The sequence below is a fragment of the Plecotus auritus genome (genome assembly GCF_963455305.1).
Source record: "Plecotus auritus genome assembly, chromosome: 7".
NCBI classification, from domain to species: domain Eukaryota; kingdom Metazoa; phylum Chordata; class Mammalia; order Chiroptera; family Vespertilionidae; genus Plecotus; species Plecotus auritus.
This window is the reverse complement of record NC_137774.1, coordinates 8,425,254-8,452,158: the sequence shown is the minus strand read 5'-3', so window position 1 is coordinate 8,452,158 and position 26,905 is coordinate 8,425,254. Positions and strand designations below refer to the sequence as shown.

Here is a 26,905-nt window from a genome sequence, read left to right as displayed (position 1 = left end):
ATTGAGGATATAACTTGTGAGAGGCTGTTGTAAGGCTCAAAATGGAAATGCATGTGGAATGCAATAAGTGTATAGGTCCCTATATCAGGAATGCTGTGTAATAAAACAAAATGCAACTGGGGATGAATAAGGGTACAGGATTTATTAAGAAATATAGGATTGAATTCCTGTATCTACAGAGACAATTCAAAGTGATCATGAAAATAAAACAGCAGGATATAAGGACCATGAGTACATTGAAAAAGAAACATGATTATGAAGATTGCTATGAAGACCAGCAGCAGAAATCCAAGAAGAAGTAATGAGAGTTAGTTTTCCTAAGTTACTCAGAGGTCACACTCCATAGTGAGGATGCACAAAGCTGGCACATGATCGACAAGACGTAAGAAAAGAATCAGGGGGTTGTCCTCTGCACTCTGTCCGGCTGATTCATAAACTTGTTAACAGGCAACTGAGTCACAAAAATTTGGGTGACCACATGCTGACTTTCATCAACATTTGGAAGTGAATTTATTTCCAAAATTGCAAGTCAGTTCATAGAAGGTGTTGTGTGCAGATGGTGGCTCTTAAGCCAGGCCAATCAGCAGCAGGAAGGCTGGCAGCAGCTGGACACACAGCAAGGGCGGCAGCAGCAGCTGGGGCGGGAGCAGGTGGTTCTACAGCAGGTGGTCTGACACCAGGTTGGACAGCAGCAAGGCTGGCAGCAGCTAGACCCACAGCATGGGCGGCAGCAAGGCTGGCAACAGCTGGACACACAGCATGGGCGGCAGCAAGGCTGGCAGCAGCTGGACACACAGCATGGGCGGCAGCAAGGCTGGCAGCAGCTAGACACACAGCATGGGCGGCAGCAAGGCTGGCAGCAGCTGGACCCACAGCATGGGCGGCAGCAAGGCTGGCAGCAGCTGGACACACAGCATGGGCGGCAGCAGCAGCTGGGCCGGCAACAGCTGGATCCACAACAGCTGGATCCACAGCAGGTGGGCTGGCAGCAAGGGGAGCAGCACATGGTGTCAGGTGTAGAAGGTGAGTTTGTGTTCAGAGGTGAGTTTCTCAGATTCTGAGGACTTCTTCTGTTCCGAGGTTTTTATACACTGGGACCCCACTGTTGGGACCAATCAGTAGTACTTTCCTTGTTTTTGTTTATGTTGTTTTGGTAATCACAGGGAAATTGTCAAGGAGGAAGTTGTTCCCTAAGTGATATGAATCTATAGGAAATAAGTGTTTAATGTGTTCCTTAATTGAGAAAAACTCATACAAACTTTGTCAGATAAAAGGAAGGTGGTCACATAATTATTCCTGCTTTGGTCATATGATAGAGTCCCTCATGGCCTCATGAGGATCAGTACTTGTGTTTTGTGTATTCTGCTGTACTACATTGGGAAGTATCCCTGTGTGAGGGACATGATGCTGATATGTTCAAGGGGTTAAATTGACATCATGCCTGAGTCTAAGTCTGTTTGCCTACCAAAGCTTGATTCAAGACTGTGACAGGAATCTCTTTCTGGAGCAACCCACCCCACCTGTGTATCCCAGTTCCATCACAGACACTTGAGTAGAGGATGTCTGGCATAATCTCTTCCAAATGCTCAGCAGAACCAAAGCAGGTGGGTGGAAGCAGAAGCTGGGACTGAGAGAGCATCAAGCATTTCACTTCCTACATGACCAATGGTCCTAATTGCCCAGGACTAAGGAGTATCCCAGGATGCAGGACTCCCCAAAGGTATGACTGGGGCAGTGTGGGCAAACCAGGATGGTTGGTGACTCCAGTCCTAACCTTGTTAACCAGCAGATTCAGTGACCTCATGTCACTGACTACACGTGTACTGTTTTCTTTTTCTTTCGTTCTCATTTTCTTTAATCCCTTCCTTTCTTCCTTCCTTTTTCTTTCTTCTTCTCTCTTTCTCTTCCTCCTTCTCTACCTCCTCCTTCCTTCCTCTTCCTTCAGCTTCTCTTCCTCCTCTTCCTCCTCATCTTTCTTCTTCTCCTTCTCCCTCTCCCCTCGCCCATTCCTCCCCTCCACCTACTCCACCTTTTCCATCCCCTTCTTCAACAGCCCTACCTCTTCTTCTTAGAAAGTGTGAGTTTACACTGAATAACCCAATATTAGATGAAATGGGGAAAATCATAGATTATAGATGAGGTTTTGCATTCCCCACCCAAGTATCTTGGATCTTAGTGTGTTCATGCCAATTTCTGCCAGTAGACCTGCATCTCTGTGCCTCAGGGCTGTTTTCTCTCAACCACAGAAGTCATGCTGCCGGTGTGTGTCACAACCACTGCTTCTGGAGAGGGTTATGAGGAGGCGGCTCCCGAATTACTCAGTTGGATAATCCTAAAGTGTGTGCTTGCATCGTTTCTGGTATTTCCTCTTAGGCATAAGCTGCAGTTGGCCACAATGGTACTGGCTTCATGTGCCCCTTTCCTATATCACATCCACACTCTCAAACCAGTGAGGCCTGCACTTACCAAATCAACTACATGCACTTGAATCATTTCTTTAGGGTGACTTCTGGGAGAAACCAAACTATGACATTTCTTTACCTCCTCAGTCTCAATTTCCTCATCTTCAATGGGAACATTTATACCTGCCTTGAAAATTTCTTCAGCAATTAAAGATATGTAGAAAAAGCACTGGGAGCATACCCAGCAACTAGTAAGTCACGCAGAACATGTTAGTTTCTCATTTTAATCACCCAAACACCCACCGAGGACCAGCCGTCAGTCAGTTTGGTCATGGCAGTCTCTTCTGAGCATCCCAGATACACAGTCTCAAAAGCGAGCACGTGTCCTGGATAGCAGCTTCGTGAGCTCATCAGAGGCACCACTACTGCTCCCAAGGAGGTGATCCGGGTTCCAAACTCTTCTACTTCTCTCAGAACCCGTCTCAAGCCTTACCTCAGTGAGTGCTCAGGCAGCATTGTTAGTGCAGGACCAAAGAACAGCCTCTGTCCAGCATGACTACCAGGAGTGCTCAGGCTCCTTGACTTTTCTTCTTTCTCACATTATTTCACTTCCCCTGGAACACAGGTTTTTACTTCTCTCAAATGCTTCAGAGTTGACTCACAATACACAGGATATGGTTCTGTTACATTAGAAGGTTCAGGTATTATGAATTCCTCAAAGTCATACATGCCCATTGCTCAGAATGACAAATTGCCTTAAAGATGGGGAATGTAAAATGTTCTGCAGGAAATGACTTAATTCCCTTTTATTCTAGTCTATAGGTAACTCAGGGGATGGAGGACAGCCAAGATGTTGATTTATGTGAAAGCAAAGAACAAGTCTCTTTAAATATATTTTATTGATTTTTTACAGAGAGGAAGGGGGAGGGATAGAGAGTTAGAAACATCAATGAGAGAGAAACATCGATCAGCTGCCTCCTGCACACCTTCCACTGGGGATGTGCCTGCAACCAAGGTACATGCTCTTGACCGGAATCGAACACGGGACCCTTTAGTCCACAGGCCAATGCTCTATCCACTGAGCCAAACTGGTTAGGGCAGAACAAGTCTCTTTAAATGAGCCTCTGCCTCATGAGGACACACTGGATATTCCCAAATATTGGATGCCCATGAAAGTGTGAGTGGCTGGACAGCACCTGAGACAGGAAAGGATCCTACATGCAGGAGAGCTGTAAACTACAGGCCTTGCTGTCCTACTATGTAGCTGAGGTGTGGACACTGATTTGGGGAGAACTTTGTAAATAGGTATTATGTGCATATACATACAGGAGAATATCATTTCCACTGTCAGAGACACTCAAATTAACATCTTGCTAGGTCCAGGCCATTTTCTGATTTCTCTTGAGATAGTAACTTAAGTGCCATTGAGCAGAAGCAAAAGATACAGTCTTGGGTCTGAGTCTTTCCAAATCTGCTGTCTAACCTGACCCTGTGGAACGTTTTCATATGAAGAATGGAGACAATTATTTTGGGGGGACTATATGAAGCTCAGAATGGTTCATGTATATGATGTGCAACATGTGTGTAAATCCTTACATCAAGATTTATAATAAAACCAAACACAATGTGGAATGAACAGAATTTATTAAGAAATATAGGTACAACTCCCGTATCTAGGGAGTCAATTCAGAGTGAGCATGAAAGAAGAAAGCAGGATTACAAGAACCAGGAGTGCATGGGAAAGGAAAACAGGATTGAGAAGATTTTCAGCAGTTGCAGAAAACCCATGTAACAGTTACAAAATTTGTTTTTCTAAGTTACACAGAGGGAGAGGGTGAAGACCTTGAATACAGAGTCAAAGCAGAGAATAGAGCTCCGTATTGAGGATGCACGAAGCTGACACATGTTCCACACACATGGGAGGAAGAGGATTGGGGACGTCCTCTGCTCTCCATCCAGCTGATTCAGAAGCTTGTATCAGGCACATGAGTCACAGAAATTAATGTAGAGCATGCAGGTTATCAGTCAAGCCTAGGAAGTGAATTTGTTTCCCAAATGGTGAGTCAGTTAACAGATGGTGTATGAATATGGTGGTTCTTTGGTGAGGTGATTAGCAGCAGCAAGGCTGACAACAGCTGGACACACAGCATGGGCGGCAGCAAGGCTGGCAGCAGCTGGACACACAGCATGGGCGGCAGCAAGGCTGGCAGCAGCTGGACACACAGCATGGGCGGCAGCAAGGCTGGCAGCAGCTGGACACACAGCATGGGCGGCAGCAAGGCTGGCAGCAGCTGGACACACAGCATGGGCGGCAGCAAGGCTGGCAGCAGCTGGACACACAGCAGGGGCGGCAGCAAGGCTGGCAGCAGCTGGACACACAGCAGGGGCGGCAGCAAGGCTGGCAGCAGCTAGACCCACAGCATGGGCGGCAGCAAGGCTGGCAGCAGCTGGACACACAGCAGGGGCGGCAGCAAGGCTGGCAGCAGCTGGACACACAGCATGGGCGGCAGCAGCAGCTGGGCCGGCAACAGCTAGACCCACAACAGCTGGATCCACAGCAGCTGGGCTGGCAGCAAGGGGAGCAGCACATGGTGTCAGGTGTAGAAGGTGAGTTTGTGTTCAGAGGTGAGTTTCTCAGATTCTGAGGACTTCTTCTGTTGCGGGGTTTTTATACACTGGGTCCCCACTGTTGGGACCAATCAGTAAGACTTTCCTTGTTTTTGTTTATGTTGTTTTGGTAATCACAGGGACATTATCTAAGATGAAGTTGTTTCCTATCTGATATGAATGTTTAGAAAGTAAGTGTTTAAAGTGTTCCTTAATTGAGAATAAGTCATAGGAATGTTTTCAGATAAAAGGGAGGTGGTCCCATCATCAGGATGGTTCCTGCTTTGGTCATATTGTGGTCATATGATAGAGTCCCTCATGGCCTCATGAGGGTCAGTACTTGTATTTTGTGTATTCTGCTGTGCTTAGATTGGAAAGTATCCCTGTGTGAGGGACATGATGCTGGTATGTTCATGGGGTTTAATTGACACCATGCCTGAGTCCAAGTCTGTTTGTCCACAAAAACCAGATTCAAGACTGTGACAGGAATCTCTTTCTGGAGCAACCTACCCCACCTGTGTATCCAGGTTGGATCACAGACACATGGGTAGAGGATGTCTGGCATAACCTCTTCCATATGCACAGCAGAACCAAAGCAGGTGGGTGGAAGCAGAAGCTGGGACTGAGAGAGCATCAATTATTTTATTTCCTAGGTGACCAATGGTCCCAATTGCCTGGAACTAAAGGGTTTCCCAGGATGTGGGACTCCCCAGGGATGTGACCGGGGCACTTTTGGCAAACCAGGATGAGTTGGTGACTCCAGTCCTAACCTTGTTAACCATCAGATTCGGTGACCTCATATCAGTTACTACACAATTATTGTGTTTTCTTTTTCTTTTTTTCTTATTATCTTTGATCCCTTCTTTTCTCCCTCTTTTTCTTTCTTCTTCTCTCTCCCTTTTCCTCCTTCTCTACCTCCTCTGTCCTTCTTCTCCTCTTCTTCCTCCTCTCCATTTTTCTTCTTCTCCCTCTATCCCTCACCTGTTCATACCCCCCAATCTTCTCCACCTTCTACATCTCCTTCACCAGCACTTCCTCTTCTTCTTACTCTGTCCTCTTCTTCTAGAAAGTGTGAGTTTACACTGAATAACCCAATATTGCCTGTTAGTGGAGAAAATCATAGATTATAGTTGAGGTTTTGAAGTCCCAATGCAAGGATCTGGGATCTTAGTGTGTTCAGGCCAATTTCTGCCAATTGACCTGCATCTCTGTGCTCAGGGCTGTTTTCTTTCAACCACAGAAGTCATGTTGCAGGTGTGTGTCACAACCACTGCTTCTGGAGAGGGTTATGAGGAGGCGGCTCCCGAATTACTCAGTTGGATAATCCTAAAGTGTGTGCTTGCATCGTTTCTGGTATTTCCTCTTAGGCATAAGCTGTAGTTGGCCACAATGGTACTGGCTTCATGTGCCCCTTTCCTGTATCACAGCCACTCTCCACAACCAGTGAGACCTGCACTTACCAAATCAACTACATGCACTTGAATCATTTCTTTAGGGTGACTTCTGGGAGAAACCAAACTATGACATTTCTTTACCTCCTCAGTCTCAATTTCCTCATCTTCAATGGGAACATTTATACCTGCCTTGAAAATTTCTTCAGCAATTAAAGATATGTAGAAAAAGCACTGAGAGCATACCCAGCAACTAGTAAGTCACCCAGAACATGTTAGTTTCTCATTTTAATCACCCAAACACCCACCAAGGAGCAGCAGTCAGAAAGTTTGGTCTTGGCAGTCTCTTCTGAGCATCCCAGATACACAGTCTCAAAAGCGAGCACGTGTCCTGGAAACCAGCTTCGTGAGCTCATCAGAGGCACCACTACTGCTCCCAAGGAGGTGATCCGGGTTCCAAACTCTTCTACTTCTCTCAGAACCCGTCTCAAGCCTTACCTCAGTGAGTGCTCAGGCAGCATTGTTAGTGCAGGACCAAAGAGCAGCCTCTGTCCAGCATGACTACCAGGAGTGCTCAAGCTCCTCGACTTTTCTTCTTTCTCACATTATTTCACTTCCCTTGGAACTTAGGTTTGATTTCTCTCAAATGCTTCAGAGTTGACTCACAATACACAGGAGATGGTTATATTTCCTTAAGAGGTTCAGATTTTATAAATTCCTTGGTGTCATACATGCCCATTGCTTATTTCTCAGTTCCCAACTTTTTTTCTTAATGAATTCTCTTACTAATATTTTGATCAGAAAGACAAATTGCCTTAAAGTTGAAGAATGTAAAATGTTTTGCAGGAAATGACTTAATTCCCTTTTATTCTAATCTGTAGGCAACTCAGGGGATGGAGGAAAGGCAAGATGTTGATTTATGTGAAAGCAAAGAACAAGTCTCTTTAAATGAGCCTCTGCCTCATAAGGACACACTGGATACTCCCGAATATTGGATGCCCATGAAAGCGTGAGTGGCTGTACAGCACCTGAGACAGGAGAGGATCCTACATGCAGGAGAGCTGTAAACTACAGGCCTTGCTGCCCTACTATGTAGCTGAGGTGTGGACACTGATTTGGGGAGAACTTTGTAAATAGGTGTTATGTGCATATACATACAGGAGAATATCATTTCCACTGTCAGTGACACTCAAATTAACATCTTGCTGATGTTCAGTCCAGGCCATTTTCTGATTTGTCTTGAGATAGTAACTTACCTGCCATTGTGCAGAAGCAAAAGATACAGTCTTGGGTCTCAGTCTATCCAAATCTGCTGTCTAACATGACCCTGTGAAACGTTCTCATATGAGGAATGGAGATAATTATTTTGGGGGGACTATATGAAGCTCAGAATGGATCATGCATAGGGTGTGCAACATGTGTGTAAATCCTTACATCAGGATTTATAATAAAACCAAACACAATGTGGAATGAACAGAATTTATTAAGAAATATAGGCACAACTCCCATATCCAGGGAGCGAACTCAGAGTGAGCATGAAAGAAGAAAGCAGGATTACAGGAACCAGGAGTGCACGGGAAAGGAAAACAGGATTGAGAAGATTCTCAGCAGTTGCAGAAAACCTATGTAACAGTTAAAAAAATTGTTTTTCTAAGTTACACAGAGGGAGAGGGTGAAGACCTTGACTACAGAGTCAAAGCAGAGACCAGAGCTCCATATCGAGGATGCTCGAACCTGACACATGTTCCACACACACGGGAGGAAGAGGATTGGGGACGTCCTCTGCTCTCCATTCAGCTGATTTGGAAGCTTGTATCAGGCACATGAGTCACAGAAATTAAGGTAGAGCATGCGGGTGTCAGCCAGGCCTAGGAAGTGAATTTGTTTCCCAAATGGCGAGTCAGTTAACAGATGGTGTATGAAGATGGTGGTTCTTTGGTGAGGTGATCAGCAGCAGCAAGGCTGACAACAGCTGGACACACAGCAAGGGCGGCAGCAAGGCTGGCAGCAGCTGGACCCACAGCATGGGCGGCAGCAAGGCTGGCAGCAGCTGGACACACAGCATGGGCGGCAGCAAGGCTGGCAGCAGCTAGACCCACAGCATGGGCGGCAGCAAGGCTGGCAGCAGCTGGACACACAGCATGGGCGGCAGCAAGGCTGGCAGCAGCTAGACCCACAGCATGGGCGGCAGCAAGGCTGGCAGCAGCTAGACCCACAGCATGGGCGGCAGCAAGGCTGGCAGCAGCTGGACACACAGCAAGGGCGGCAGCAAGGCTGGCAGCAGCTGGACCCACAGCATGGGCGGCAGCAAGGCTGGCAGCAGCTGGACACACAGCAGGGGCGGCAGCAAGGCTGGCAGCAGCTGGACACACAGCATGGGCGGCAGCAGCAGCTGGGCCGGCAACAGCTAGACCCACAACAGCTGGATCCACAGCAGGTGGGCTGGCAGCAAGGGGAGCAGCACATGGTGTCAGGTGTAGAAGGTGAGTTTGTATTCAGAGGTGAGTTTCTCAGATTCTGAGGACTTCTTCTGTTGCGGGGTTTTTATACACTGGGCCCCCAATGTTTGGACCAATCAGTAAGACTTTCCTTGTTTTTGTTTATGTTGTTTTGGTAAACACAGGGAAATTGTCTAAGTTGAAGTTGTTTCCTATCTGATATGAATGTTTAGAAAATAAGTGTTTAAAGTGTTTCTTAATTGAGAATAAGTCATAGGAATGTTTTCAGATAAAAGGGAGGTGGTCCCATCATCAGGATGGTTCCTGCTTTGGTCATATTGTGGTCATATGATAGAGTCCCTCATGGCCTCATGAGGGTCAGTACTTGTGTTTTGTATATTCGGCTGTACTTAGTTTTGAAAGTATCTCTGTTTAAACAACATGTTGCTGGTATGTTCATAGGTTAAGTTGACATCATGCCTGAGTCCAAGTCTGTTTGCCCACCAAGGCTTGATTCAAGACTGTGACAGGAATCTCTTTCTGGAGCAACCCACCGCACCTGTGTATCCAGGTTGGATCACAGACACTTGGGTAGAGGATGTTTGGCATAATCTCTTCCATATGCACAGCAGAACCAAAGCAGGTGGGAGGAACAGAAGCTGGGACTGAGAGAGCATCATTCATTTCACTTCCTGAGTGACCAATGGTCCTGATTGCCCGGGACTAAAGGGTTTCCCAGGATGCGGGACTCCCCAGAGATGTGACTGGGAAAGTTTGGGCAAACCAGGATGAGTTGGTGAGTCCATTCCTAACCTTGTTAACTATCAGATTCAGTGACATCACATCAGTTACTACACAATTGTTGTGTTTTCTTTTTCTTTCTCATTTTCTTTGATCCCTTCTTTTCTTCCTCCCTTTTTCTTTGTTCTTCTTCCTCCCTTTTCCTCCTTCTCTACCTCCTTTGTCCTTCCTCTTCTCCTTCTCTTCTTCCTCCTCCTCATTTTACTTCTTTTCCATCTCTCCTTCACCTTTCCTACCCCCCATCTTCTCCACCTTCTACATCTCCCTCACCAGCACTACCTCTTCTTACTCTTTCCTCTTCTAGAAAGTGTAGATTGACACTGAATAACCCAATATTGGATGAAATGGGGAAAATCATAGATTATAGATGAGGTTTTGCATTCCCCACCCAGGTATCTTGGATCTTAGTGTGTTCAGGCCAATTTCTGCCAGTAGACCTGCATCTCTGTGCCTCTGGGCTGTTTTCTCTCAACCACAGAAGTCATGCTGCCAGTGTGTGTCACAACCACTGCTTCTGGAGAGGGTTATAAGGAGGCGGCTCCCGAATTACTCAGTTGGATAATCCTAAAGTGTGTGCTTGCATCATTTCTGGTATTTCCTCTTAGGCATAAGCTGCAGTTGGCCACAATGGTACTGGCTTCATGTGCCCCTTTCCTGTATCACATCCACACTCTCAAACCAGTGAGGCCTGCACTTACCAAATCAACTACATGCACTTGAATCATTTCTTTAGGGTGACTTCTGGGAGAAACCAAACTATGACATTTCTTTACCTCCTCAGTCTCAATTTCCTCATCTTCAATGGGAACGTTTATTCCTGCCTTGAAAATTTCTTCAGCAATTAAAGATATGTAGAAAAAGCACTGGGAGCATACCCAGCAACTAGTAAGTCACCCAGAACATGTTAGTTTCTCATTTTAATCACCCAAACACCCACCGAGGACCAGCCGTCAGTCAGTTTGGTCATGGCAGTCTCTTCTGAGCATCCCAGATACACAGTCTCAAAAGCGAGCACATGTCCTGGAAACCAGCTTCGTGAGCTCATCAGAGGCACCAGTACTGCTCCCAAGGAGGTGATCCGGGTTCCAAACTCTTCTACTTCTCTCAGAACCCGTCTCAAGCCTTACCTCAGTGAGTGCTCAGGCAGCATTGTTAGTGCAGGACCAAAGAGCAGCCTCTGTCCAGCAGGACTACCAGCAGTGCTCAAGCTCCTCGACTTTTCTTCTTTCTCACATTATTTCACTTCCCCTGGAACACAGGTTTTTACTTCTCTCAAATGCTACAGAGTTGACTCACAATACACAGGAGATGGTTATTTTTCCATAGGAGGTTTAGGTTTTATGAATTCCTCAATGTCATACATGCCCATTGCTTATTTCTCAGTTCCCAACTTTTTTCCTTAATGAATTCTCTTACTAATATTCTTTTTAAAAAATATATTTTATTGATTTTTTACAGAGAGGAAGGGAGAGGGATGGGGAGTTAGAAACATCAATGAGAGAGACACATTGATCAGCTGCCTCCTTCACACCTCCTACTGGGGATGTGCCCGCAACCAAGGTACATGCCCTCGACTGGAATGGAACCTGGGACCTTCAGTCCGCAGGCCGACGCTCTATCCACTGAGCCATACCAGTTAGAGCTAATATTCTGATCAGAATGACACATTGCCTTAAAGTTGGGGAATGTAAAATGTTCTGCAGGAAATGACTTAATTCTCTTTTATTCTAGTCTATAGGTAACTCAGGGGATGGAGGACAGCCAAGATGTTGATTTATGTGAAAGCAAAGAACAAGTCTCTTTAAATGAGCCTCTGCCTCATGAGGACACACTGGATACTCCCGAATATTGGATGCCCATGAAAGCGTGAGTGGCTGTACAGCACCTGAGACAGGAGAGGATCCTACATGCAGGAGAGCTGTAAACTACAGGCCTTGCTGCCCTACTATGTAGCTGAGGTGTGGACACTGATTTGGGGAGAACTTTGTAAATAGGTGTTATGTGCATATACATACAGGAGAATATCATTTCCACTGTCAGAGACACTCAAATTAACATCTTGCTGGTGTTCAGTCCAGGCCATTTTCTGATTTGTCTTCAGATAGTAACTTACCTGCCATTGTGCAGAAGCAAAAGATACAGTCTTGGGTCTCAGTCTATCCAAATCTGCTGTCTAACATGACCCTGTGAAACGTTCTCATATGAAGAATGGAGACAATTATTTTGGGGGGACTATATGAAGCTCAGAATGGTTCATGCATATGATGTACAACATGTGTGTAAATCCTTACATCAGGATTTATAATAAAACCAAACACAATGTGGAATGAACAGAATTTATTAAGAAATATAGGCACAACTCCCATATCCAGGGAGCGAACTCAGAGTGAGCATGAAAGAAGAAAGCAGGATTACAGGAACCAGGAGTGCACGGGAAAGGAAAACATGATTGAGAAGATTCTCAGCAGTTGCAGAAAACCTATGTAACAGTTAAAAAAATTGTTTTTCTAAGTTACACAGAGGGAGAGGGTGAAGACCTTGACTACAGAGTCAAAGCAGAGACCAGAGCTCCGTATCGAGGATGCTCGAACCTGACACATGTTCCACACACACGGGAGGAAGAGGATTGGGGACGTCCTCTGCTCTCCATCCAGCTGATTTGGAAGCTTGTATCAGGCACATGAGTCACAAAAATTAAGGTAGAGCATGCGGGTGTCAGCCAGGCCTAGGAAGTGAATTTGTTTCCCAAATGGCAAGTCAGTTAACAGATGGTGTATGAAGATGGTGGTTCTTTGGTGAGGTGATCAGCAGCAGCAAGGCTGACAACAGCTGGACACACAGCAAGGGCGGCAGCAAGGCTGGCAGCAGCTGGACCCACAGCATGGGCGGCAGCAAGGCTGGCAGCAGCTGGACACACAGCAAGGGCGGCAGCAAGGCTGGCAGCAGCTAGACCCACAGCATGGGCGGCAGCAAGGCTGGCAGCAGCTGGACACACAGCATGGGCGGCAGCAAGGCTGGCAGCAGCTGGACACACAGCATGGGCGGCAGCAAGGCTGGCAGCAGCTAGACCCACAGCATGGGCGGCAGCAAGGCTGGCAGCAGCTGGACACACAGCAGGGGCGGCAGCAAGGCTGGCAGCAGCTAGACACACAGCAGGGGCGGCAGCAAGGCTGGCAGCAGCTGGACACACAGCAGGGGCGGCAGCAAGGCTGGCAGCAGCTGGACACACAGCATGGGCGGCAGCAGCAGCTGGGCCGGCAACAGCTAGACCCACAACAGCTGGATCCACAGCAGGTGGGCTGGCAGCAAGGGGAGCAGCACATGGTGTCAGGTGTAGAAGGTGAGTTTGTATTCAGAGGTGAGTTTCTCAGATTCTGAGGACTTCTTCTGTTGCGGGGTTTTTATACACTGGGCCCCCAATGTTTGGACCAATCAGTAAGACTTTCCTTGTTTTTGTTTATGTTGTTTTGGTAAACACAGGGAAATTGTCTAAGTTGAAGTTGTTTCCTATCTGATATGAATGTTTAGAAAATAAGTGTTTAAAGTGTTTCTTAATTGAGAATAAGTCATAGGAATGTTTTCAGATAAAAGGGAGGTGGTCCCATCATCAGGATGGTTCCTGCTTTGGTCATATTGTGGTCATATGATAGAGTCCCTCATGGCCTCATGAGGGTCAGTACTTGTGTTTTGTATATTCGGCTGTACTTAGTTTTGAAAGTATCTCTGTTTAAACAACATGTTGCTGGTATGTTCATAGGTTAAGTTGACATCATGCCTGAGTCCAAGTCTGTTTGCCCACCAAGGCTTGATTCAAGACTGTGACAGGAATCTCTTTCTGGAGCAACCCACCGCACCTGTGTATCCAGGTTGGATCACAGACACTTGGGTAGAGGATGTTTGGCATAATCTCTTCCATATGCACAGCAGAACCAAAGCAGGTGGGAGGAACAGAAGCTGGGACTGAGAGAGCATCATTCATTTCACTTCCTGAGTGACCAATGGTCCTGATTGCCCGGGACTAAAGGGTTTCCCAGGATGCGGGACTCCCCAGAGATGTGACTGGGAAAGTTTGGGCAAACCAGGATGAGTTGGTGAGTCCATTCCTAACCTTGTTAACTATCAGATTCAGTGACATCACATCAGTTACTACACAATTGTTGTGTTTTCTTTTTCTTTCTCATTTTCTTTGATCCCTTCTTTTCTTCCTCCCTTTTTCTTTGTTCTTCTTCCTCCCTTTTCCTCCTTCTCTACCTCCTTTGTCCTTCCTCTTCTCCTTCTCTTCTTCCTCCTCCTCATTTTACTTCTTTTCCATCTCTCCTTCACCTTTCCTACCCCCCATCTTCTCCACCTTCTACATCTCCCTCACCAGCACTACCTCTTCTTACTCTTTCCTCTTCTAGAAAGTGTAGATTGACACTGAATAACCCAATATTGGATGAAATGGGGAAAATCATAGATTATAGATGAGGTTTTGCATTCCCCACCCAGGTATCTTGGATCTTAGTGTGTTCAGGCCAATTTCTGCCAGTAGACCTGCATCTCTGTGCCTCTGGGCTGTTTTCTCTCAACCACAGAAGTCATGCTGCCAGTGTGTGTCACAACCACTGCTTCTGGAGAGGGTTATAAGGAGGCGGCTCCCGAATTACTCAGTTGGATAATCCCAAAGTGTGTGCTTGCATCATTTCTGGTATTTCCTCTTAGGCATAAGCTGCAGTTGGCCACAATGGTACTGGCTTCATGTGCCCCTTTCCTGTATCACAGCCACACTCTCAAACCAGTGAGGCCTGCACTTACCAAATCAACTACATGCACTTGAATCATTTCTTTAGGGTGACTTCTGGGAGAAACCAAACTATGACATTTCTTTACCTCTTCAGTCTCAATTTCCTCATCTTCAATGGGAACATTTATACCTGCCTTGAAAATTTCTTCAGCAATTAAAGATATGTAGAAAAAGCACTGGGAGCATACCCAGCAACTAGTAAGTCACCCAGAACATGTTAGTTTCTCATTTTAATCACCCAAACACCCACCGAGGACCAGCCGTCAGTCAGTTTGGTCATGGCAGTCTCTTCTGAGCATCCCAGATACACAGTCTCAAAAGCGAGCACGTGTCCTGGATAGCAGCTTCGTGAGCTCATCAGAGGCACCACTACTGCTCCCAAGGAGGTGATCCGGGTTCCAAACTCTTCTACTTCTCTCAGAACCCGTCTCAAGCCTTACCTCAGTGAGTGCTCAGGCAGCATTGTTAGTGCAGGACCAAAGAACAGCCTCTGTCCAGCATGACTACTAGGAGTGCTCAAGCTCCTCGACTTTTCTTCTTTCTCACATTATTTCACTTCCCCTGGAACACAGGTTTTTACTTCTCTCAAATGCTTCAGAGTTGACTCACAATACACAGGAGATGGTTATTTTTCCATAGGAGGTTTAGGTTTTATGAATTCCTCAATGTCATACATGCCCATTGCTTATTTCTCAGTTCCCAACTTTTTTCCTTAATGAATTCTCTTACTAATATTCTTTTTAAAAAATATATTTTATTGATTTTTTACAGAGAGGAAGGGAGAGGGATGGGGAGTCAGAAACATCAATGAGAGAGACACATTCATCAGCTGCCTCCTTCACACCTCCTACTGGGGATGTGCCCGCAACCAAGGTACATGCCCTCGACCGGAATGGAACCTGGGACCTTCAGTCCGCAGGCCGACGCTCTATCCACTGAGCCATACCAGTTAGAGCTAATATTCTGATCAGAATGACACATTGCCTTAAAGTTGGGGAATGTAAAATGTTCTGCAGGAAATGACTTAATTCTCTTTTATTCTAGTCTATAGGTAACTCAGTGGATGGAGGAAAGGCAAGATGTTGATTTATGTGAAAGCAAAGAACAAGTCTCTTTAAATGAGCCTCTCCCTCATGAGGACACACTGGATACTCCCGAATATTGGATGCCCATGAAAGCGTGAGTGGCTGGACAGCACCTGAGACAGGAGAGGATCCTACATGCAGGAGAGCTGTAAACTACAGGCCTTGCTGCCCTACTATGTAGCTGAGGTGTGGACACTGATTTGGGGAGAACTTTGTAAATAGGTATTATGTGCATATACATACAGGAGAATATCATTTCCACGGTTAGAGACACTCAAATTAACATCTTGCTGGTGCTCAGTCCAGGCCTTTTTTTTTTTTTATTTGTCTTGAGATAGTAACTTACGTGCCATTGAGCAGAAGCAAAAGATACAGTCTTGGGTCTGAGTCTGTCCAAATCTGCTGTCTAACCTGACCCTGTGGAACGTTTTCATATGAAGAATGGAGACAATTATTTTGAGGGGACTATATGAAGCTCAGAATGGTTCATGCATAGGATGTGCAACATGTGTGTAAATCCTTACATCAGGATTTATAATAAAACCAAACACAATGTGGAATGAAGAGAATTTATTAAGAAATATAGGTACAACTCCCCGTATCCAGGGAGTGAACTCAGAGTGAGCATGAAAGAAGAAAGCAGGATTACAGGAACCAGGAGTGCACGGGAAAGGAAAACAGGATTGAGAAGATTCTCAGCAGTTGCAGAAAACCTATGTAACAGTTACAAAATTTGTTTTTCTAAGTTACACAGAGGGAGAGGGTGAAGACCTTGACTACAGAGTCAAAGCAGAGACCAGAGCTCCGTATCGAGGATGCACGAAGCTGACACATGTTCCACACACACGGGAGGAAGAAGATTGGGGACGTCCTCTGCTCTCCATCCAGCTGATTCGGAAGCTTGTATCAGGCACATGAGTCACAGAAATTAAGGTAGAGCATGCGGGTGTCAGCCAGGCCTAGGAAGTGAATTTGTTTCCCAAATGGTGAGTCAGTTATCAGATGGTGTATGAAGGTGTTTGTTTGGTGGGGTGATCAGCAGCAGCAAGGCTAACAACAGCTGGACACACAGCAAGGGCGGCAGCAGCAGCTGGGCCGGCAGCAGGTGGTTCTACAGCAGGTGGTCTGACACCAGGTTGGACAGCAGCAAGGCTGGCAGCAGCTGGACCCACAGCATGGGCTGCAGCATGGCTGGCAGCAGCTAGAACCACAGCATGGGCGGCAGCAAGGCTGGCAGCAGCTAGACACACAGCATGGGCGGCAGCAAGGCTGGCAACAGCTGGACACACAGCATGGGCGGCAGCAAGGCTGGCAGCAGCTAGACCCACAGCATGGGCGGCAGCAGCTGGACACACAGCATGGGCGGCAGCAGCAGCTGGGCTGGCAACAGCTAGACCCACAACAGCTGGATCCACAGCAGGTGGGCTGGCAGCAAGGGGAGCAGCACATGGTGTCAGGTGTAGAAGGTGAGTTTGTGTTCAGAGGTGAGTTTCTCAGATTCTGAGGACTTCTTCTGTTGTGGGGTTTTTATACACTGGGACCCCACTGTTGGGACCAATCAGTAAGACTTCCCTTGTTTTTGTTTATGTCGTTTTGTAATCACAGGGTAATTGTCAAGGAGGAAGTTGTTTCCTATGTGATATAAATGTTTAGAAAGTAAGTATTTAATGTGTTTCTTAATTGAGAATAACTCACAGAGACTTTTTTAGATAAAAGGAAGGTGGTCCCATCATCAGGATGGTTCCCGCGTTGGTCATACTGTGGTCATGTGATAGAGTCCCTCATGGCCTCATGACGGTCAGTCCTTGTGTTTTGTATATTCGGCTGTACTACATTGGAAAGTATCCCTGTGTGAGGGACATGATGCTGATATGTTCAAGGGGTTAAATTGACATCATGCCTGAGTACACGTCTCTTTGCCCACAAAAGCCTGATTCAAGACTGTGACAGGAATCTCTCTGGAGCAACCACCCCACCTGTGTATCCAGGTTGGATCACAGACACTTGGGTAGAGGATGTTTGTTATAATCTCTTCCATATGCACAGCAGAACCAAAGCAGGTGGGTGGAAGCAGAATCTGGGACTGTGAGAGCATCAATCATTTCACTTCCTGGGTGACCAATGGTCCTGATTGCCCAGGACTTAGGGGTTTCCCAGAATTCAGGACTCCCCGGTTGGTGTCACTGGGGTAGTTTAGGCAAACCAGGATGTGTTGGTGACTCCAGTCCTAACCTTGTCACAATTACCGTGTTTCCTTTTTTTCTCGTTTCCTTATAATAATCTTTCTCTCTCCTTGCCTCTCTTTTTCTCAGTTTATGAAGGAATTAGAATAGTTGAGATGTTACCTGATTTATCTTTGATGTCTAATATGTTTAAACTTTTTTAGGTATACTATTCATTTTAAAAGTATGCAAATCATTAATTTCCACTTTGACCGATTATTACAAAATGACCAGACCCATGGTAATACTATCAGGTTAAGAAATAGAAATGAACCTTACTCACTCCAAATCATACCCCCTTAAGCATCCCTAATGCTTGCTAATCACTCTCTTGACTTGTCACACTATAGGTTGATTTCACTCTTTTAGATCTTTATATAAATAAAAGATTATAGAATTGGCTCTTCTTTACATGATGATTGTGACATTCAACAATGTAGATATTTGTAGTTCATTTATTATTGTTGGTGTATAATCTTCCACTGGATAAATATGACATTATTTATTTGTTGATTGTCCACTTGAGAAATATGTAGGTTTTTTGCAGTTTGGGACTCTTAAAAATAGTGCCTCTATGAATTTTTTTTTTTTTTTTGGTATAGGTCTTTTGGCAAACATATATAAATCTCTTTGAATATATATACACCTAGCAGTAGATTTCTCATAGACTTGCTTGGTCAAACTATTCTGTTCTCTGTAGGGATCTTGGCTATCTTTCATTAGATTTTTCCTAGATATTTTATTTATGGTATAATATAAAATTTTATTTGTAACTGCTTCTGACATACAGAAAAACATTCTTTTGTATATGAATTTATCTTGGAACCAAATTCCCTCATTATTTTTAATAGCTTACTAATAAATTTTTTGTTGGAAATTTTGCATACACTGTCATATCCACAGAAAATGGTGGTTTTATTCATTAGCAGCCTTTTATCTTATAAATTGTTTCCTTCTTTAGTCCACGGGTAGGCCCTCCCTTTAATATTGAATAGAATGGTGAAGTGGATTTCTTTGTGTATTGTCTGTAGAGTAGGACAGCTCTCCATATTTCATAATTAAATAGTAAGCTTTCTGTCTTTTCTGTAGATTCTTTTTTAAAAAAAATATATTTTATTGATTTTTACAGAGAGGAAGGGAGAGGGATATAGAGCCAGAAACATTGATGAGAGAGAAACATCGATCAGCTGCCTCCTGCACACCCCCCACTGGGGATGTGCCCGCAACCAAGGTACATGCCCTTGACCGGAATTGAACCTGGGACCCCTCAATTCGCAGGCCGACGCTCTATCCACTGAGCCAAACCGGTTAGGGCTGTAGATTCTTTCCATCAGGGGAGCAAAGGTTTTTTTTTTTTTTTTTTTTTTTCCTATTGCCAAGGCATTCTATATTTGAAATGTGTTTAAATTTATAAAATGCTTTTTCTTTACCTGTTGAGATAATCATATGATTAGTCTCCTCTTTTTTCAGTAAATGTGGTTTTTAAAAGTTGATTCATGTTTAAATGTTAAGCCAACCTTGTATTCCTGTCAACAATTTAATGTGGTTATGATCATATGTACATGGCGCTGAATTTGATCTGCTTATATTGTGTTTAGGACATATGCTCTGATTGCATCCCACACATTTATCCTTCAGTTCTTATACCATTTCCTCCACCTCCCTCACATAAGTCAACCCTAAATATGGCAATATCCTCCCCACTTCCTGTGACTGAATTTGCACCTGATGTGACTCCCTGTATTGGGTTTCCAAAGCACTTTTATGACCCACAAGATTAACCCACAGTGCTATTGCAGAGTAGGGCTTGGGGAAAAGTGTTATCTTTTAAACAGTTCATAGGAATATCCCACGGGTCACGTTCAGGCACACATGCCATGATGGAATTCCAAAGTAGCTATGGTGGCAGGAATAGAGGCAGGTGTGGACCAATAGCACGGCTCCCTCTCACCTCTGCTGCCTCTGCTGTATATGCTGTTGTCATAAGCAAAGAATGGTATTGAGCCCTTATCGATAAATATCAATCATGAAGCTAACCACCCCACGTGGAGGCTAGTTTTCTACATTAGACCACTTCCACAGTGAAAAGACAATAGCAGTTCTTCCTTGTTATAATTGCATGTGTGATGCATAGAATTGTCTTCACTGTCTGCAGTGCTACCCACCAGCTTACAGTATATAAGTCATAGGATAGCATCATTTTGGACCAAGGGATCCACTCTTATGATGAACAAGGTCAACAATAGGCACAAGACAATGGGATCTACTTGACCTACTATACATCACATGACAGAGAAATTGCAGGCTTGCTGAGAAATTAAAATGGTCTCTTAGATGTGCAGCAAAGACACCAACTTAGAGGTGACATCCTGCTATATTGTGCTCTGGATGTGGAATGTACCTCAATCCAATGCCGTTATATGGTTTGATATATATATGTAGGACCACATATAGCCATTAAAAAGTAGAACACATAGGTTCAGAAAATGATGGATGGAAGTTGGAGTGAACCTTCTCAAATTAACTCCCAGTGAGACACTTGGGAATCTGTACTTCTTGTCCCATAATGCCTTTAGGCTCTCCTGGGTTAAAGGTCTTACTCCTCTGAAAGACACCTTTTTGTGTCAGGAGACACAGCTATCACCTGGCCATTGTGGACTCTAGAGAGCAGTTACTATTTGGGGAGGGATCATTATCTTGAAGGTAAGAGAGCAGAAAGAAATACATCTGGAACACAGGATTTCACTGGAGTGACTCGTGGTGGGTTCAGGCTCAGTGACATTCATAAATGAGCAAGGACAGCAACCACAGCATGCCAACCAGATGTAACTCGGGCTCAGACCTACATCGTTGAGATGTAGATGTAAGTGCCTTTGAGCAGGAACAGGAAATCCAGTCCTGGATCTGAGTCTGTTCATTATTAGCTTGTGACATTGCACAATGAATTGTTTTTGTGTTGTTGTTTTTCTGAATATTGGAGATAATAATGGTGGGAGGTGCTATTATGATGCTCAGAATGGATAATGCATGTAGTATGTAATGTGTATTTAGATCCTTATATCAGGAATTCTGTACAATAAATCACACACAATATGGATGAATTATGATATAGAATTTATTAAGAAACACATAGGTAAGACTCCTGATTCTACAAAGACAACTCAAAATGATCATAAAAGAAGAAAACATGATACAAAAACCATGAGTACACTGAAAAAAAATATATGATTGTGAAGATTATTGATCAATTACAGAAACCTATGAAAAAGTTATGAGAATTTGATTTCCTAAGTTACTTAGAGGAACTAGGTAATCCTACTTCAAAATTAAGGTCAATTTCATATCAGGAATGCACAAAACTGGTACATGATCCACATGCACAGGAGGAAGATCGAAGTCCTGTGACCTCCATCAAGCTGACTCAAAACTTGTAACTAAGCAGATGAGTCACAGAAATTATGGTCCAGCATGCTGGTGTCAGCAAAGTCAAGGAAGACCATTTGTTTCTATAAGCAAGTCAGTTCACAGAAGTTATGTGTGCAGATGGTGGTTGTCTGGCAAGGTGCTCAGCAGCAGCAAGGTTGGCAGCAGCTGGATCCACAGCCATACCTTATGCACCCAGGCACGCAGCAGCAGGTGGGGTGGTAGCAGGTTCTGCAGACATTCACGGGACAGCAGCAAACTTGCTGGCAGCAGGGTGAGCAGCAGCAGGACCCGCCACAGCTGGACCCACAGCAGCTGGGCTGGCAGCAGCTGCTCACACAGCAAGGGCGGCAGCAAGGCTGGCAGCAGGGAGTGCTACAGCAGCAAGGCTGGCAGCAGCTGCTCACACAGCAAGGACGGCAGCAAGGCTGGCAGCAGCTGGACCCACAGCAGGTGGGCCTGCAGCAGCTGGGCTGGCAGCAAGGGGAACAGCACATGGTGTCAGGTGTGGAGGGTGGGTTTCTGTTCAGAGGTGAGTTTCTCAGATTCTGATGGTGTCTTCTCTTTGGGGGCTTTTATACTCTGGACCCCCAATAATGGGACCAATAAGCAGGTCTTTCCTCGCTGTTGTTTCCTTGTTTATAGTCACAAGGAAATTGTCAAGGAGGAAGTTGTTCCCCTTGCGTTTGAGGGTTCTGTAAATTACCGTTTGATCTTCTCCTTAATTGGGAATACTACTTAAGACTCTTTTCCAGAAATGGGACTATCAGGAATCATCCCCAGCAACATTTCTGGTCATGTGACATCATCTGGTCTTGTATTACTTCCTGCTGGTTTGAAGAAGGTCAGGATAGTGGTCTCTTCTCAGTGTTGTTCCTTTGGCCATAATTAGATTGATGTGCTGTTGTCATAAGCAGAGAATGGTGTTGAATCCTTATCTACAATATCCATCTTGAAAGTAATCACCCACACAGAGCCAATGTTCTACTTGTACCACTTCCACATTGAAAACACAGTGATTCTTCCTTTCTATGGTTGCGAGTTTGGTGTGTGGAATTGTCTTCTTTGTCTGCAGTGCTACCCACGAGCTTACAGTCTATTGTCGTAGGATGCTGGATAGCAACATTTTGGACCAAGGGACCCACTTTATGATGAACAAGATCAACAGTAGGCATATAATCATGGATCTACTTGCCCTACCATACATCACATGACAGAGAAACTGCTGGACTGACAAAAAATGAGCATGGTGTTTTAGATGTGCAGCAAAGATACCACCATAGAGATGACAAGCTGGGGGATTGATATATTGTCTTCTAAATGTGGCATATATTTTGTCCAGTGACCATTATTTGCTTGACATATATGTAGTACTATATATTCATGAAAGTTAGTATCCATGGATTTAGAATATGTTATCCTTGAAATGTTAAATTCTGTTTCTGACATATATAAATATAATTCATGTTTGTATGTTGATAGTGTAATCAAACTGCATTATTATTTCTAACTAGAGGCCCGGTACACGAAAGTTTGTGCATTGTGGGGTGGGTGTCCTTCAGCCCAGCCTGTGCCCTCTTGCAGTCCGGGAGCCCTTGGGAGATGTCCAACTGACGGCTTAGGCCTGTTCCGTGCTGCCGTGGAGGTGGGAGCGGCTCCCACCGCCTCTGCGTTCACCAGCCGTGAGTCCCACTTTTGGCTGAGTGGCACTCCAGTGTGGAAGTGCACTGACCACCAGGGGACAGCTCCTGCATTGAGCGCCTGCCCCCTGGTGGCCAGTGCACGTCATAGCTACCAGTCATTCTGCTGTTTGATCGATTTGCATATTAGCCTTTTATTATATAGGACTAGAAGCCCGGTGCACGAAATTCGTGCACAAGTGTGGGGGGGTGTCCCTCAGCCCAGCCTGCACCCTCTCCAATCTGGGACCCCTCTCACAATCCAGGACTGCTGGCTCCCAACGGCTCGCCTGCCTGCCTGCTTGATTGCCCCTAACCGCTCTGCCTGCCAGCCTGATCACCCCTAACCACTCCCTTGTCAGCCTGATAGACGCCTAACTGCCCCCCTGCCAGCCTGATTGCCCCTAACTTCCCTCCCTTGCCAGCCTGGTTGCCCCTAACTATCTTCCCCTGACAGCCCGATTGCCCCTAACTGCCCTCCCCTGCAGGCCTGGTCCCGCCCAACTGCCCTCCTTTGCAGGCCTGGGTCCCCTGCAACTGCCCTCCCCTGCAGGCCTGGGTTCCCCCAAACTGCCCTCCTCTGCCGGCCTGGTCACCCCTAACTGCCCTCCCCTGCAGGCCTGGGTTCCCCCTAACTGCCCTCCTCTGCCAGCCTGGTCACCCCTAACTGCCCCCCCCTGCTGGCCTGATCGCCCACAACTGCCCTCCCCTGCCAGCCATCTTGTGTGTTGGAGTGATGGTCAATTTGCATATTACTCTTTTATTAGATAGAATAGCTTATTGATAGATTTTTTTTGGACATTTTACATGCACAGTTATATCATCCACACATGATAGGATTGCCCTTCTAAAGCTGAATGTAAAGACACAAACAGGAGCAGAAACAATTTATACAGGCACTTTAAAGAGGAAGAATTATATCAAGACAAGTAGAATATTCACTACCCAGGTTGAGGACATGTACAAATGAATGTGGTTTCTCAAATGGGCGTGTGGTAGTGAACCCTGGAAGTTCAGAGTCAGGAGAGGCACACAGGCAGAGGTGGGCAGCGCACAGCTGCACCGCACAAGGGAGAGGGACATTGCACCTGAGCCTTCCAGTTCCTGAGGCAAGAGCACATGTTTGACATGAATGCAGGCGGTGCCACTAAACATTTTGTTCTTCTAAATTATTTCTTCTGATTCTTTGCTCAGAAAATAACCCTCCTGTTATTATTTGACCACTCTGGTAGGCATTTGTGCAGCGAGAAACAACTGGTCAAATAGAGTATAAAAACTACAGTTACTACATTTATAATTATGACTAATAATTGGTGTATTAGTTTATGAGGATCAATAAAGTTGTTAGGCCTCAGGGGTGGGGGTGGCGACTCATCCTGGTGTGTGATTGAGATCAGATGTCTGAGTCCGAAAGATTCAAATCCAGCCCCTCATAGATTTGTCACAATTCTGAAAATCGACTTGAAAGAGTTTTGGAAGAGAGCTTCTTGTTCTCCCAGATGAATGCATATGTATTTATTTCAGTGTGATGCTTTTGAATGCTTGTGGACTTCTGAGAATGACAGCAATGTCAGCAAGCAATCAGTGACAGTGATTGGACAAGAGAGAGAATTTAGGGACTTTAGAGAGACTCAGTAATGGAAAGGACCCTTAGAGTCCCCTATTGAATTTGCTCACAGAGGGTGCAAATCAAAGATACAATATCCCAGTATCTACTAACTGGTTATTTAGTTGATGCTTGATACCTGCAGTGATGTGAGTTCCTACCTCCATGGTAGCCCATCCCATTTGCTAACATCTCCCATAACAGAGCTTCCTTATGTGAGCGTCCACCCTCCTGGGCCTCCTGCATCTTTTGCTCATCAGGATCCTTGTGACCAGACAGTCAGACAACATTGCAGAGCAGCTCCCCCTCTCATTAGACACCTTGTCCCCTGATAGGCCCGCTGCAGCATCGCATTCCCTTCACTCTATTTCTGGCATGTGTTTCCCCGCCTCGTGGGATGCACTTCTGATGAAGGACAGCATTTCCTGTTGATTACATGAATTTTATGAAGCTCAATTTTTCTCAAGGACCATGAAATTGACATTGCCAATTAGATCCTTATTGTGAAGAAATTGTTAAGAGTAGTTTCTCTTAATATTCTAGTTGTTCCTAGATTCTGGTTTGGTGGAATATAATAAGATCCTGAAATGTATGGACATTTATTACTATTCTTACTACTTGCGTCTGTGCTGATTTTGTAAGATGCTTCTAGTTTCCATTATCCATGTTCTGTAGATTGTACATCTGTTTATCTCTGATTTTATCTTCAACCATAAGTTCTCTATTGTGGAAATAAGTACAATTGATTTTGGTTATGAGGTTTAAATCATATGGAAGAGTCCCCAGATTCCTGCTCTGCCACTCACTAGCTTTACCGTTAGGGGAAATATAGTGTATTCTTTATACCAACTCATGAATTGTTTCTTACATATACTGTATGATCATCCTTTACAAATATATATTTTTTTATTTTCCAGCTACCATCTTACATATTATGTGACCACCCATGGATTAATCTGGAAGTGTTTCTTCCTCTATTTTCCTTTCTTTTACTGGGGCAGCCAGTCTGCTGGCAGATACTTTCTTGGAGATACCATCGTTCTTATATTTTCAACAGACATGACAAAAACAAATCAATTCATCACCCTTATTTTTTTGTAGAGAATAGTAACTTTCCCTTTTCTTTTCCCTTAATAATCTAAGATTTATTTCTCTCTTGCTTATCTCTTTATCTATGACTTAGTACAACTGACCTCAATGTTACAAATTATGAACATCCCAAACCAGGAATAATGGTAGGTCTTCTCCCAAACCAGGGAGAAGATCATGATGTAGCAATGATGTCCATGGCTAATGAACACAAGGATGATACTTTTAGCACAATTCCATTTTATTCCCCAAAAACAAAGTTATTATAATATATGGACATGGAATACCTTAAAATTCATTAATTGGTAACCCCAATAGCAGAATTTATGCCCCATGGAGTTTTTATGGCAAGAGATCTAGTTTCAAAGGCAGTGGACAGAGGAAATATTCCCAGTCAAAACAACTGTGAGGAGTACATTGAGCATTATTTATATGTGTATGTAATTTTGGATTTAAAAAGTGGCTCGAGGGAACTATGTTAATTGACTATTTGCCAGTGGTGAAAGCCTTGACTGACTGCTCATAGTCCTGGAAGGACCAAGGTTGGACTATAGGCATTTGGAAAAGAATCATGTAGATGGAGATGGTCTGTGGGCAAAACGTGTTTCCACTTTGTGTTCCCTTCAATGTCCCACCAGAGAGTATCCACCATTTAGGAGACACTGGACAACTGTGAATTTGATACAGCTCAGCTTATGTCCCTTCTCAGGTGCACTAACACTTGCACAGGGAACATGAGCAAAGTAGCCAATGGAGGAAGGGACAGAGGCTCTATGTGGACCAACAGCAAGGACTTCCTCTCCCCACGGCTCCTCTGCTCTATGTGCTATTGTCATAAACAGAGAATGATGTTGCGTCCTTATCTATAATATCCATCTTGAAAGTAATCACCCACACAGAGCCAATGTTCTACTTGTACCACTTCCACAATGAAAAGACAGCAGTTCTTCCTTTCTGTGGTTGTGAGTTTGGTGTGTGGAATTGTCTTCTTTGTCTGCAGTGCTACCCACGAGCTTACAGTCTATTGTCGTAGGATGCTGGATAGCAACATTTTGGACCAAGGGACCCATTTTATGATGAACAAGGTCAACAGTAGGCATATAATCATGGATCTACTTGCCCTATGGATCTACTTGCCCTACCATACATCACATGACAGAGAAATTGCTGGACTGACAAAAAATGAGCATGGTGTTTTAGATGTGCAGCAAAGATACCACCATAGAGATGACAAGCTGGGGGATTGATATATTGCCTTCTAAATGTGGCATATATTTTGTCCAGTGACCATTATTTGCTTGACATATATGTAGTACTATATATATTCATGAAAGTTAGTATCCATGGATTTAGAAGTAATGGGTGAAAGTAAATGTGAC

At 44.8% G+C, this 26,905-nt stretch overlaps 3 protein-coding genes across 3 annotated transcripts; all 3 read right to left on the bottom strand.

Annotated features, from left to right (window-relative positions):
* Positions 1-580: 580 nt before the first annotated feature.
* On the bottom strand, positions 581-5,998 carry LOC308254758 (uncharacterized protein; the record flags this gene model as incomplete). Its single annotated transcript, XM_080681150.1, has 3 exons — positions 581-982; positions 4,606-4,693; positions 5,991-5,998. 3 exons carry the CDS (start codon positions 5,996-5,998, stop codon positions 581-583), a joined length of 498 nt encoding a protein of 165 aa, XP_080537276.1.
* On the bottom strand, positions 5,995-17,264 carry LOC308254757 (uncharacterized protein; the record flags this gene model as incomplete). The annotated part of the gene is made up of 4 exons (XM_080681149.1): positions 5,995-6,110; positions 8,617-8,930; positions 16,574-16,708; positions 17,203-17,264. The coding sequence occupies 4 exons, from the start codon at positions 17,262-17,264 to the stop codon at positions 5,995-5,997; spliced, it is 627 nt and encodes a 208-aa protein (XP_080537275.1).
* A 4,031-nt stretch (positions 17,265-21,295) lies between these two features.
* On the bottom strand, positions 21,296-21,649 carry LOC308254756 (uncharacterized protein; the record flags this gene model as incomplete). Its single annotated transcript, XM_080681148.1, has 1 exon — positions 21,296-21,649. One exon carries the CDS (start codon positions 21,647-21,649, stop codon positions 21,296-21,298), a length of 354 nt encoding a protein of 117 aa, XP_080537274.1.
* Positions 21,650-26,905: the final 5,256 nt, after the last annotated feature.